This window comes from Phycodurus eques, chromosome 16 (assembly GCF_024500275.1).
Source record: "Phycodurus eques isolate BA_2022a chromosome 16, UOR_Pequ_1.1, whole genome shotgun sequence".
In the NCBI taxonomy this organism is placed as follows: Eukaryota; Metazoa; Chordata; class Actinopteri; order Syngnathiformes; family Syngnathidae; genus Phycodurus; species Phycodurus eques.
The window spans coordinates 9,648,935-9,662,765 of NC_084540.1; the positions used below are offsets into that span (position 1 = coordinate 9,648,935).

At 42.3% G+C, this 13,831-nt stretch overlaps 1 protein-coding gene across 4 annotated transcripts in view; it reads left to right on the forward strand.

The window, feature by feature from the left end:
• Window positions 1–13,831, forward strand: part of bptf (bromodomain PHD finger transcription factor) — a 45,817-nt gene that overhangs the window by 8,808 nt on the left and 23,178 nt on the right. For 2 of the 4 annotated variants that reach the window (XM_061699629.1, XM_061699627.1), the window contains exons 4-16: window positions 333–494; window positions 627–776; window positions 2,168–2,338; window positions 2,472–2,557; window positions 2,740–3,092; window positions 4,375–4,506; window positions 4,614–4,743; window positions 4,956–5,091; window positions 5,177–5,431; window positions 5,761–7,261; window positions 7,399–7,523; window positions 12,141–12,269; window positions 13,633–13,783. In XM_061699629.1, coding sequence (XP_061555613.1) covers window positions 333–494; window positions 627–776; window positions 2,168–2,338; window positions 2,472–2,557; window positions 2,740–3,092; window positions 4,375–4,506; window positions 4,614–4,743; window positions 4,956–5,091; window positions 5,177–5,431; window positions 5,761–7,261; window positions 7,399–7,523; window positions 12,141–12,269; window positions 13,633–13,783 — 3,481 coding nt within the window. The remainder of the gene's footprint in view (window positions 1–332; window positions 495–626; window positions 777–2,167; window positions 2,339–2,471; window positions 2,558–2,739; window positions 3,093–4,374; window positions 4,507–4,613; window positions 4,744–4,955; window positions 5,092–5,176; window positions 5,432–5,760; window positions 7,262–7,398; window positions 7,524–12,140; window positions 12,270–13,632; window positions 13,784–13,831) is intronic. The other 2 variants (XM_061699628.1, XM_061699630.1) reach the window with 2 other exon arrangements.

Here is a 13,831-nt window from a genome sequence, read left to right on the forward strand (position 1 = left end):
AACTGATTAAGAATTATCTTGATTGTGTTGATTTGATTGTTGATTCATTAGGTCCTGAAGCAATTGATGCAAGATAGCATGAACTACTTGGCTGCTACCAGCAGAGGTGCTTCTGATTCCATTGCAACTTGTTTACCGTCTAATAAAGAACATCAATAAGCCATCTGCATTGTTTGTTTAGTCAAAATATTGTCAAATTCCCTCACTAATGTTGATGTGCCTTTTGAACCGCTCTCCATTTGCTGTCCACCTGTTGTAACTCTAAAGTAATGGGAAGTAAAATATTTTTCACAACATTCATTGGGAATTTGTCTGTGTCCATTTTCTGATAGAGATGGTCACGGATCGTCTAAAGAGCCGAGGGAAAGCAAATGGGCAAGCTGAGGAAGTGAAGCCCCAAGCAGAAACAAGTTCTGGACAGACAGTGGGGGATTCTGTCAAGGTCACATCACAGCTTGGTGACGGAGAGCCCAAGGAGACCACTACTTCACCAGGTAAAAGAGAACTGAATAACTGTATGCACATGGCTTTGTTTACCATGCTGCTAACCACTCATGTTCAATTATGTCTATGGTAAGAACTCATTTTTATATATAAAACGTGTGTATATATATTACGTGCCACAGCAGCCGCCATTTCGCTTGGTGCCCGGGAGAGCTGCATGTCTTATTCGAAGTCCAGCTCTACCCCCCAGGACTCAACTGAATTTCCTAATTCAAGCATAGAAGCCCAGGAGAGTGGGGAATCCCCTCCAGTGGCAAAGCAGGAAAGGACAGGTACTCTTTAGTCAAAGATTGACCCATGCTCAGCTGGCATGTGTGGCTATCTGCTGCATCTTTAGCCATTCACATTTCTTTTTCCCCTTTGTGCAAATGCAGCTACCTGCTCATAACAACCATACCCTACAGATTACCCAGCTAATGTAGGGCATCACCTGTCAACCATACCCTTCCCAATTCATCACCTTACCAACCTACACTGTTATTTATCCCAGTAACCTTATTCTACACTGCTCATAACATCGCTAACAGTACTCTGCATATTGGACCACTAACAATACTGGACCTATTTCATTTACCTGTCGGCCAATTCCGCCATATCCTAACCCACTAATCACCTCATCAGTCATACCCCACTTTGCAAATCACACCATCATCATATCGAAACCTTCTCATCAGCCCCCTAACCGTGCTCATCAATCTGCTATCTTAAAAATAAAATACTAATCTTTTAACCATACCCTACCTTGCTTATCAGCCTGTTAAATGCAAATCATTCCCACCATCATCATATACAAACACAATTTTGGGACAAATATTCCTTTGGTTCACAAACTGAGCTTCAGTTTGCGAACAGTCCCAGCATCCCCACGGAACGCTCAGTTGTGTGTCCTCTCATGTAGCGTGAACATCGTTTGCATGTATTTCACATACAGATGCATCTCTTTTTTTTATTTTTTATTTTTTTAAATTGAAATTACTGCTCAGTATGGCTCCCAAGAAAGTTAAAAGTGCCTGTGATTGTGCTATTAGGAAGCCCTGGAGTGTGTCGCGGTTCCGGCAGCATCTCGTTGGAGGGGCTAAGCGTTTTTAGAGATTGGGGGAGCAGCCGCCAGAAGTGTATTGCGGGCGGGTTGTCTGACAGCTCGGCGGGAGTCCCAAGCCAGTTCTGCACTGCTGCGTGTAAAGGCCACTTGATTCTGTATCTGATTAATTCTATTAACATTCATTGTTATAGGAAATATTACTTTGGTTTGTAAACAGAGACTCAGAACGAATTATGTTTGTGAACTGAGGTTCCACTTTAGCTGAAACTAACTCCTGTTTGAAATGTTTTTTTCGGTGCATGCGTTGATCTTGTGCAAAATATTACCCTTCTGTATTTATCATCTTGAAAATCCCTAGCCAGATGGCTAAAAGTGTCAATGGCACAAATAAGCATAACAATTATGGTTGAACATTTGGTCATATAAAAGCATTGCATGTTTTGATGCCCTTCCTGCTTGCTGCATTTTGGCCTATTGGCAAGTGCACAGCAAACCACCATCTCTTCATTGTGTGCAGTAGTCCCTTTTGCTATAGAAGTTCTTCCATCATATTGGGCATCGGACAACTAATACTGACTGATTGTTATTCACTTTTACTACTATTTCACTTTATTTTTTAAGCTGAAACGACAAAATCTGAGCTGAGCAGTGAATACATGCAAGCACAAACCCATGACGAGCATCCAGAAGCAGGTCGTCACGTCTCCGATAGCCGCACTCCCATGAAACCAGAGCAGCCGGACCTGTTTGAGAGGTCCTCTCGGTCTTCTTTTACCAGCCAAGATGGGACAGGTGAATGATTGGGGGTGGGCGTTTATGAAAACACTCATTTTCACTTATGTGATACAGTATTTTAATTTTGTAGTTAAGTCAAGGATGGTTTGTGATTGTACTGAAGTTGTGTCGTCATCTTTCTGATTGACAGATGAGTATAATGACAATCTGAGGAGCAATAGAGCACCTGGATCAGCGCTAGAATCTAAGAACCAAATTCCCAGAAAAAGCAAAGAGGTGACACCAAACTGAAAACATACCATAGTTGCTTTTTTTTTTTTTTGCTTCTCCATTGCATTGTTAGTATAATGTATTTTTGCATAGACACAAACGATCTTCCTGCAAATGATAAAACAAATGGACTGGAATATATTAGTGACATTATTTAGCCAACAAAAGCTGCTCTTCATGTGTTTCAGTCATCCCCTGTGCGCCCTGATGTAGAAACTTCAAATTCCAGCATTTTCAAAAGTGACCTTGCAGTAAACTTAAACAACCTGTTCAAACTGGGCCAGGAAGGAAAATATAGGGTGTACCACAACCAATATAGCACCAACGTTCTAGCTCTCAACAAGCATCAGCATCGGGAGGACCACGACAAAAGGCGCCACCTCTCCCACAAGTTCAGCTTGACGACTGCATCTGAGTTCAAGTGGAATGGCTCCATCTATGGGTCCCGGAGCCAGACTATCACCACCCTGCGTTTCAACATCATCCAGCTAGAAAGCAATGTTCCACCACCATTTATGCACCTTAACTGGGCATCACACAGGTTAGAATTTTGATGAAATCAATAAGATGTGTATGTGTTTTTTTTTTCAACTTGCTGGCTACCATAAAGTTCAGACTATAAACTGCATCTTTTTCCAATGCTTTATTTACAGATTTATCCAAATCCCAGGAATTCAATAATTGTATTTTTTGACTAACTTTGTAAATCAAACCAGCACATATTTAAGCAATCCGGTTGGTATTTAGATCTCCTCTGCTCAAGTGCACACTCTCGCCACACCATGTATTGTTTACGATGTAGCCTTCAAGTTGAAGGCAATTGACCTTGCCTAGCCATTAAAAATGGCCATTTTTCCATCGAGCCTTAAGATTAGGGACCATGTTTTTGTTGTGGCACTAGTATTTTCACTTCTCTGGTGTTGCCACTTGAGTTTATACCCCTACGGTTGGCTGTTTTTGTTTGCCCGTTTTGTTTGTGTTCTACCCCTCTGTATGTGTCGTGTTTCCTCTGGCAAATAGAGAACAGTTCCCCAAATGAGAAGAAAAGTGTTCTGGCTTGAAGCTGTTTATTTGTCACCATAAATATTCATCCAAAGTACTTTCAACACAGAATTAATTCCATTATCATTAGCATAACATAAGTTAGCTATACTAATGCTAACATACAATGGCAAAGGCCATAGATGTGCTAACGGAAATGAGCATAATTTCTGCGGTAATTTTAAACCTTGAAACAACTGTTATATTAACACTAACACGGCAGTAACACAAACAAATCTAAGGACGCTACTGTAAAAAGTTCAACTCTGGTTTAGTTTACTGACAGTCTGCTTCTTGACTCGATCAACTCTACCTGTGTCACTCAACTACCACCATCAGGTAAAGGCATGCACACCAGAGGGGCCAGTACACGGATATTTGTATGTGTAATATGTGCGGCTTATTAACCATTACACTAATTACAGTATATTCACACACATTATATATTCACATTTTACGCTGCTTTAAAGATGAGTAGTTACAGAAGCGCAGTCAAAGTTTACAGTTCAGGTATGAAGTTCCTCTTTCCACAAAGTCGTCTAAGGTGTGGTTTGAGTTGTGTTAAATTTGAGATATATGGATGCAAACTTGAGGTTCCTCTATTTTATCAAAGGATATGTAACTAACTCTCTTATTCAGAGACACTCCGATGTACTGGTGAGCACATCCATTTCGACAGTTGAGCCTCCATCCAAAGCTATTCGACTGCTCCCTGTATCACTCTTCTTGACAAGAAATCTATAAACACATGAACAAAACAACATGTTCTTATTCTTTTCTAGAACCAACTGGAACAAAGCAGTGCAAATGTGCAGCAAGGCCAGGGAATTTGCTCTAGCGTTGGCCATACTGGAGTGTGCCATCAAACCAGTTGTCATGCTGCCTGTATGGAAAGATTCTCTCGGACATACAAGGTGACGTTGTGTTGGTCGCTACAGGAACTGTATAACAGTAAAATAGTACTGCATAATCTGTGATTTCGATTTTATGAGATTTTAAACAGGAAGTTCTCCTGTCTCAGGCTACACCGCATGACCTCCATGGAGCGGGAAGAGAAAGAGAAGGTGAAAAAACGTGAGAAGAAACTGGAGGATGAGGAGACACTGCAGCAGGCCACATGGGTGAAGTACAGCGTTAACATCAAACACCAGGTAAAACAAAAACAAAAAAACTTTTTTTTTTTTCATGAAAGGTGTAAGCAGTATTTAGAGTGGTAATCTGGTTTTCATAGTGGAAGAAAACATTTAAATATCTGTCTTTGTATAGTTTTGATTTGTAATGTCTGTTTGTAACATCTTTACATATGCATACAATTGAATGCATGCTTTATTATAGTATTTTACTATTGTGTTGTTCTGACTAGGTGTGGAAGCAGAAGGGTGAGGAGTACAGAGTGACAGGGTATGGTGGCTGGAGCTGGGTCAGTAAGACTCGCGTACCACGTTTTTTTCCTAAATTACCAGGAAACACAAACATAAACTACCGAAAAGAACTGGAAGGTAAGGCACAAACGGGAGTGTCCCCAAAATATGTCCTGCAGTTGCAGCACTTAAACTTGCATTTCTTATTCTGTCTTCCTAACAGCCAAAATAAGCATGGAAAATGGTGCTTGCACAAATAAACAGAAAAAGGCAGAGGAGAAAATACAGACCACTCATAGTACAGCAGAGGACAAGCAGCGGGTTTCCATTAGTGTATCAGCTCAAAGCTCCTCATCAGAACAAGAACAGCCATTGAAAGAGGAAGTGAAGCCCACAGAAGAGGAGGAACAAAAGGTAGAAGATAATAAAATGGAGGTTGAACCCAGCCTGAATATCGTACCTTCAAATGAAGAAAAAGGTAAATGATAATTTGTCGTTTAGGTTTTTAAATATAGTGGTATCTCAAATTAGAATAGTCCAAAGGTTGCAGTGTTCAGTTTGTCCAAACTTGACATCCTCATCATTTGTCAATAAAGTTAAGAGGGGGTTTAAAGAGATATCAGAATGTTATTTAAAACATTACCTTGGAGTAAATAAAGGTTTTACTAGTTAATTTATTTTGGTTAAATGGTTAAAATTCAACCAGTGTCACAGGATGGATTTTCAACTTTAGAGGATCCACTGTACTATATGTAAACATTATCACTCTTCAGACATTACATGATCTTACTGCCCTATTTATTCTAGAACATGTTGAAAACAAAGGCCCTTCCTTGCCCGCTGTGCAGCCTGTAAAAGAAGAGCCAATCCAGAAAGTTGACCAACCCAAGGAGGAGACCACTGCACCGAAGCATTTGTATGACGTTGTCAATGTCAGCGAAGGATTCCATTTGCGAACATCTTATAAGCAGAAGGTAAAGCCTTCCAAATTGGATGGACTCTTGGAGCGGCGTGTCAAACAGTTCACCTTGGAGGAGAAGCAGAGACTGGAGTGGTTGAAACAAGCAACCCTTCTCTCAAAAATGGCTTCTACTGTAGTTAAGTCTGAAGGAACTGTATCAGCTAAACAGCCGCCTGCTGTGAGCCTGTGTGTTAAAGTCGCAGAAAAGGAGGATGACAAGCAGTTGAAAGACCCTGTCGTTAAAAAGTTGGAGTTTGAACAAGAAGTCAAGGAGCTCAAAATAAGCACGAATGTCAAATCGGACTCCACAGTGATGAACCATAGCATGCAAAGAAAAATCAGTATTGTGCATGGGAATAGTGGAGGTTCTGGAGCGCACAAAGAAGTGAATGGAGGAGCCACAGAAATCAGTGGGCTCAATGGTAAAAACAATTATAAATCTGAAGCAATAGAAAGCCAGGAGAAAACTCAGAAACTAGAGGTGGCGCCAGTGGGAGAGAACACAAAGAAACGTAGCTTTGACGAAATTGATCAAGGCAGTCGGCAGACTGATGGGGAGCTCACGGAGGCCGACCAAAGCAAGATCAATGCAGAGCAAGTGAATGGAGAAACTCTGATCTCTGTCCCTTCAAATTTAAACATCAACTCAGACCTGAAGAATCAAGTCCAAGGTGACAACAAAGAGCCTGTCAAAGGCCTAATGAATGGAAATCTCTCCCAAAATGATGCTTCCTACGACAGTCATCCACCTCCCACGAAGGTCCCCAAATTAGAGAATCATGTAGTAGATACAGGAGATCCTCAAAATGCTGTAAGTAATAGTAAGGATGTGCTTATAGGTTCGGAAGGGGCAGTGCCTGCTACTGTTGCCTCTTGCCTTAATTATGGTGACCAAGCCAGTAGTATAATTGATGTAAAGACATCCACACAAAATGCCCTAAAGTCTCACAACACCCAAACCTCTGCAGCAAATAACACAGTCTCTTCCACTCCAACCTCCACCAATAAGCCAGTGTCAGTCGTTACGAGTGCAAAACTGGGCGCCGATACTTCAGCCACAAGCAACTCCATGATGATAAGCAAAGAGTATACCACCACTGAGAGAGTCAGTCTTCTCAAGTTCTCAAAATGTAAAAAGGCTCGATCAGGCACAGCCCTGCCATCCTATCGCAAATTTGTCACCAAAAGCAGCAAAAAGAGCATATTTGTCCTGCCCAATGATGACCTGAAGAGGCTCGCGAGGAGAGGAGGCTTCAGAGAGGTTCCCATCTTCAACTACAATGCCAAGCCAGCCCTGGATATATGGCCCTACCCCTCACCTCGGCCCACATTTGGAATCACATGGAGGTTGGCATCACAGCTACATCTTTTTCTCTTTATGACACTTGAAATGTTTATCACAATGCTTATTCTTTAAGGCTATAAATATAAATGTATTTTTACCATCTCTTGAATATGCAGTGTCCTAATCTTTCCCTGTTTAGGTACCGTCTTCAGACAGTGAGATCGCTGGCAGGGGTTAGCCTGATGCTCAGGTTACTCTGGGCTTCTCTAAGGTGGGATGACATGGCTGTGAAGCCCTCTGTTGCTGTAGGACTTACACGGAAAGGTAGGAACTGTATCCGAATTGATTTCTTCCATTTGTGCTGCTCCTTTATTTGCCTTTGAATGGCTCATTTTTACCACATTTGCCCAGGGTCCGAAATTAGACCTCACCAGGTGCCAAATGCGACTAAATTATCCGTTTGGCGAGTGAGCCTCAGAGTGCTACTCGCCATGTGGGGAGTAAACATTTGCACCCACATACACAAACCTACGCTAATCATAGTGCAGCGGCGCGTGTCCTGGAGCCAGTACAGTATTTTCACGACCATAGGGCGCACCGTATTAAAAGGCGCAGTCTCAGTTACGGGGTCTATTTCTGTATTTAACACACACATAAGGCGCACCGTATTATTGGGCGCAGGCATGGTAAAACATACGCTAGCTTAAAACATACGGTATCATGCATGCACGCTAAAACAATGTTTTTAAAAAGGCAGCGGGAGCAAAACTGAGTTCGGTTGTACCTTATTGAAGTATTTAACAATGTACTCATGTTATTTTTTTATTCAATCCTCATCCACAAACCCATCAAAGTCCTCATCTTCTGTATCCGAAATGAACAGCTGGGCAAGTTCTTAATCAAACACCCCAGGTTTGAGTCAGTCTCGTTGCCATGCGAAAGCTCGAACAACAGTGCAAGTGGACACGTTAGCCCAAGCATCCACAATCCATTCCCAAATTTTGGCGTAACTCGCCTGGCGATGCCTCCTAGTCTTAGTAAAGCTGTGTTCGCCATCTGTCAACCATGGCTCCCAAGCCGCTCACTTCACTTTGAATGCCCTGTTTGCACGGATGTCCAGCGGTTCGTCAAGCCTCCCGGAATGATGGCAAGCCCAAAGTTATTGCACTTAGTCGAATGGTGACTGTACAGACGCTTCTCCCGGCTGTTCTTTGCTCATTAATCCATTGCTCGAGTTGGTCTTCCAACTCGGGCCACCTCACCTTGTTTCCGTGTTTTGTGTTTCTTTTTTTTCCGCGGAAATTCAGCTTCGTCTTCTTGACTTGGCGAAGCTCGTTTTCCTGCTTCCTCCACTTGCGAACCATGGATTCGTTGATCTTGAATTCTCTCCCGCCTGCTCGATTCCCATGTTCCTCCGCGTAACTGATAGCTTGCAGTTTAAACTGTGCTTCGTAAGCGTGTCTCTTCGTAGGTGACATTTTCGGGGGTCCTAAACCAAACCGAAGTTGTTTTGCACAATGCACACCCCGGAAATGCACCCAGTCATTCAAGCGGTTAAAATAAAAAAAAAATAATAATAAAAAAAAACACCCGGCGCTATATACCTACTGGGGGTGTGGCTTTAGCGTCCTACTAAACGCACCCTTCCCCTGTCCTCAACCACGTCCGCTTTTCCTCTGTGTAAGCAGCGTGTAGGCAGGAAATGCTAAAAAAAAAAAAAAGTCAGGCGGAGCGCTCATCACACAACAACCTTTATAGATGTTGGAACCCAGTGCACACATAAGGCACGCCACATTATAAGGCGCCCCGTCCATTTCGGAAAAAATTTAAGACTTTTAAGTGTGCTTTATGGTCGTGAAAATACGGTAATATTGGAGCAGGGCGTGTGCTGCCATGAAAGTGGGTGGAATTCCGAATAACGCCGATCTTGGTTATCAGCTGTGTGCGTATTTCCTCATTCTCACATGACGGGAACATGCGTGACAACAGCCAATCAGAGACGTCCTTTTCCTGCTCCACTTCCGTTTGCAAGTAGCGGAAGTAAACAGAAGCTGCGCCTCCTCAGCCGGCTCACCCTGTCACAAGAGCGAGGCGCAGACTTAGCCGTTCTCGGCGCCTGTTAAGTTGGCAGCAGCCCATCTTCGCCCCGGTGATGGAGGCGTTGCCGGTTGTGTGGCGGCGACGCGGAGTCTCCAAAGCTACGTGTAGCAATGCTATTATAACTAGCTGATGTGTAAGGTCGCCGCCTTCAAAAATGGACAACACTGTTTATTAATTTGAAGAAGTACCACACAAGTCATTATGTGGAAAGAAAAAAAAAATGTGATTGCAGTCAGTCCAACCTGTCACTCTCTGTTGCCAGCATAATTACCATTAGCAGTTAGCCACTGCTAGCTGTGAGTCCACCAGCAACAACAATCAATCGTGTCATTATTATTCAGGTGGTTTGTAAAATAAAAAAAAAAATATATATATAAAAGTAATTACCGTATTTTCACGACCTTAAGGCACACTTAAAAAGTCTTAAATTTATTCCAAAATGGACGGGGCGCCTTATGAGGCGCGCCTTATGTGTGCACACAGTTCCAAAATCTGTAAATGTTGTTGTGTGACTTTGATGAGCACTCCGCTTGACTGACTGGGAGCATTTCCTGCCGACACGCTGCTTATATAGAGGAAAGGTGGACGTGACTGACGACAGCATGCAGACTTTAAAGGGGGAAGGGTGCGCGTGAAAGAGGATGCTACAGGCACGCCCCCAGTAGGTATATATTGGCTAAGGACCCCCGAAAATGCCACCGACGAAGAGACACGCTTACGAAGCACAGTTTAAACTGCAAGCTATCAGTAACGCGGAGGAACATGGGAATCGAGCAGCCGCGAAATAATTCAAGATCAACGAATCCATGGTTTCGCAAGTGGATGCTTGGGCTAAGGTATCTGCTTTGACTGTTGTTCGAGCTTTCGCGAAAGCCAGCATCATTGCTGAACAGCCCCCCTGGCAACGAGACTGACTCCGACAATGATGAGAGGGAACCCGTCATGTTTGTTGGAGAACTTGCCCAGCTGTTCAATTCGGATACAGAAGATGAGGACTTTGATGGATTTGTGGATGAGGATTGATCAAAAAATAACGTGAGTACATTGTTAAATACTTCAATAAAGTACAACCAACCTCAGTTTACATTGTTAAATACTTCAATAAAGTACAACCAAACTCACTGTTTACATTGTTAAATACTTCAATAAAGTACAACCGAACTCAGTTTTGCTCCCGCTGCCTTGTTAAAAATATAACGCATGCTACCGTATGTTTTAGCGTGCGTGCATGCTACCGTATGTTTTAAGCTAGCGTATGTTTTACCATGCCTGCGCCCATTAATACGGTGCGCCTTATAGACCCCGTAACTGAGACTGCACCTTTTAATACGGTGTGCTTTATGGTCGCTAAAATACGTTAATCTGTATTGTTATTAATGATGATGCACATTTGAAAGTAGCAATAATGTTAACAGTGTATGTAGCATCATAACTGGAAAATGATGTTTACAATTCAAGGTATCTTCATTCATTATCCCAAAGGCACTTTGTTTATTTTGTATCTGTATTTTGATTGAAAAAAGTAATCACTTATTTATTTATTTATTTTACAGCAGCGTACGTTTGGTTTAAATGGTGGTGGTGGGGGCATCCAGAAACGATTAGTCGACGGGTGAGGGTGTGCAGATGAAAAATTTTGGTCCGTGTAAAAGACATTACTTCCAGTAAACGTGGGGTTTTCCACAATTTTAAATGCAAAAATTAGTGTACAGTGAACCCTCGCTCCTTCGCAGTTGAACTATCGCAGATTCACGACTTCCGATTTTTTTACAGTGCAGTTTTGCATGCTGTTTTTTTACAGCGTACAAACCCCGCATTGTATTCTGCGTTCTGATTGGCTATGGTACTGTAGACCAATTTGAATCCATCTCCTCCGTGCCATGTCTCCTGTACAGCACAGAATGCGTACGGCTTGGTAAATTTTAATTATTGTTCCATTGCTAGCAGTGTGACTCTAAACTGCCTCCTGTTTGCAAGTTTTCTCCCAGACATAACCAACAATGTCGCCGAAACGTGCTGTACCGACAAGTGCACCTGCGGCGCAGTGGCGTCAGGACAAAGAGGGACGGTCAGAGTAAGCGTGAAATACGCACAAGTCACAATTAATAATTTCTTATGTTTCCAACCTCATACGTTGTTCATTAAAATTAAATTCGTTAGTTCTAAAAATTGTCATCATTATTTGTCAGAAAATGTTTACATTTTAATTTCTTAAACAAATGTTTGGGCCTTAAAACAGGTTTTGACCTTTGTTTCGTTATACAATAATATGAACAATAATAATAATAAGTACAAGAACAACAATAATAATAATAATAATGTACTTATTTTTCTTACAAAGGTTTGAAATTTGAGCGTGTTTAAACGAGAGAGAAATGTGAGAAAATGTTAATGGTGAGGTTTACATCCTTAAAACACATAGTATAATGTAAAAAAGAAAGTTTCCTACTTCGCGGATTTCACCTATCGCGGGTTATTTTTGGAACGTAACCCCTGTGATACACGAGGGAATTTTGGACACTGCGTCTGCCTCACAGTTGAGAGATTCTGGGTTATCTTGTTGAGTTTGCATGTTCTGCATGTGGTTGCATGGGTTTTCTCCGGGTTCTCGCGTTTCCTCCCACATACCTAAAACATGCTTCTCAGGTTAAAGCTGTAAATTGCCAATAAGTGTGAATGTAAATGGTTGTCTATATGTCCCTGCAGTTGACTGGCGACAAGTCCAGAGTGTACCCCACCTCTCGCCCAAAGTCAGCTGGGACATGCTCCAGCTTGCCCGGATTGCTATAGATTATGGATGGGTGGATACTGTGTTAACATGTATTTGATCCTCTTTCCCAGAAACTACAGACACAGATGTCACCACAACAGAGATAATAAAACGCCGAGATGTGGGGCCTTATGGCATCTACTCGGAATACTGTATCAGGAAGATTATCTGTCCCCTTGGAAACAGGGACACTCCAAAAGGTAACATTTATATGTTGTAGTAGATTGGGAGTGTAAAGCCGCACACCGACCGGCGCAGCCAAACACGACTGAACTATAGTGCAGGGTTCTGCAGGGAGCTTTCATGGGTGGTCGACAGTCGGCAACTACATTTGGTGCGATTCTAAATTTGAATCGCAGATGAAGGGCATTGAAACATTGCAGATGTAATGGTCCCCGTCTGTTAAGTGGTCCTCCTCTTAATTTTCGGACCAGCCCTGACTTCCTTTAAAGTTGTCCAGTACTTTGCCTGTTGAAGTGCCTGGGGATTGCAGCAGCAACTCCGCATGAATGGCTCACACCTTCTCACAGATTATGCTCTCCGTCACTGTAGCTCCCGTGAGGTGCACTTCTCCTTCAACCATACCAACACTAATTTTTAAAAATCTTTTTATCAGTTTGGAAATTTATTTCATTCCCCTTGCCTGGTGTTATAGTCTTTATTGACTCTTTCGGGCCTCAGTATACTGTAGTATAAATTGTAGAAATGGTATGCTCGCACTCCTTCGCGAAGTAGATTAAACTAGCTCCTATTTTTCTATGATTTCATGCTTTACGTCAATGGTCATCATCCGTTTCTTCTTCTCAGCAATCACTTTCTTAGGACCCATAATTAGAGTGAAAAAAAGTAATTTGGCAGAAAAGAAACATGGAAAATGCGAGCACACAACGCTTCTGCACCTAATGTATTGTCCTTCTCCACTGCAAGGAAATGTATGTGAATCTATGGTGGCCGGAAATTGTGAAGTTTGCAGCCGCAATTTAGTGGTGGGAGGTCTGAAGCGCACAAATGACTCGAAATCTCGTAACTCAAAATAAAAAATTGTCTAACTGACAGCTTGTATCTAAAGGCACCACTGTTTTGTGTTTTACAATAATAGTTAACTATAATTTCATATGTACTTCTTGCTAAAAGTGTTGTCTCTGCGTGCAATCAGTGAATGGGGCGATGATTGCAAACGCCTATCCAAGTCCTCTCCCTTTATTTTTCGCTCCTTTCCTCTCTTTGTATTATTATAATATAGGTACAGCGGCGAGAGCAGTTCATTTTTTCCTTCACAATCGCCCCATGTTGTTTGTGCTTCAATAATAATAATACTAAAAAAACATTACACTATATGTGGAGCCTCAAAGCATTGTTTCCTGATATGAACAATGAGGGCGTCACAGTTTTTCCGTTGCAGCCAGTTGGTATGTGTGAGGGTCAATTGTCAGGTGTTAATTGCAATTGTCCAGTTAAGTCTCGTTCGACCGTGTTGCTTGGTGTGCGGCAGACATGAGAAAGGCCAGGCGTTGTTGCAGTTTTAACAACCCTTTATTAACTATTTCCCTTTTCTGTAAGTAGAAAGTCCAACTCCACAAAGGAAAGGGCTGCGATCAAGTGCCTTGAGGCCAAAGAAACAGGAGTCAACCAAGCCAACTGGACCTATTGCCGTGGAGACATGGATTCCTGAAGAGGATCTGGAGCTGTGGGAGATTAGAGCATTTGCAGAAAAGTGAGTGTCAGCAGTCATTTTCACACACACACACACACACACACACAC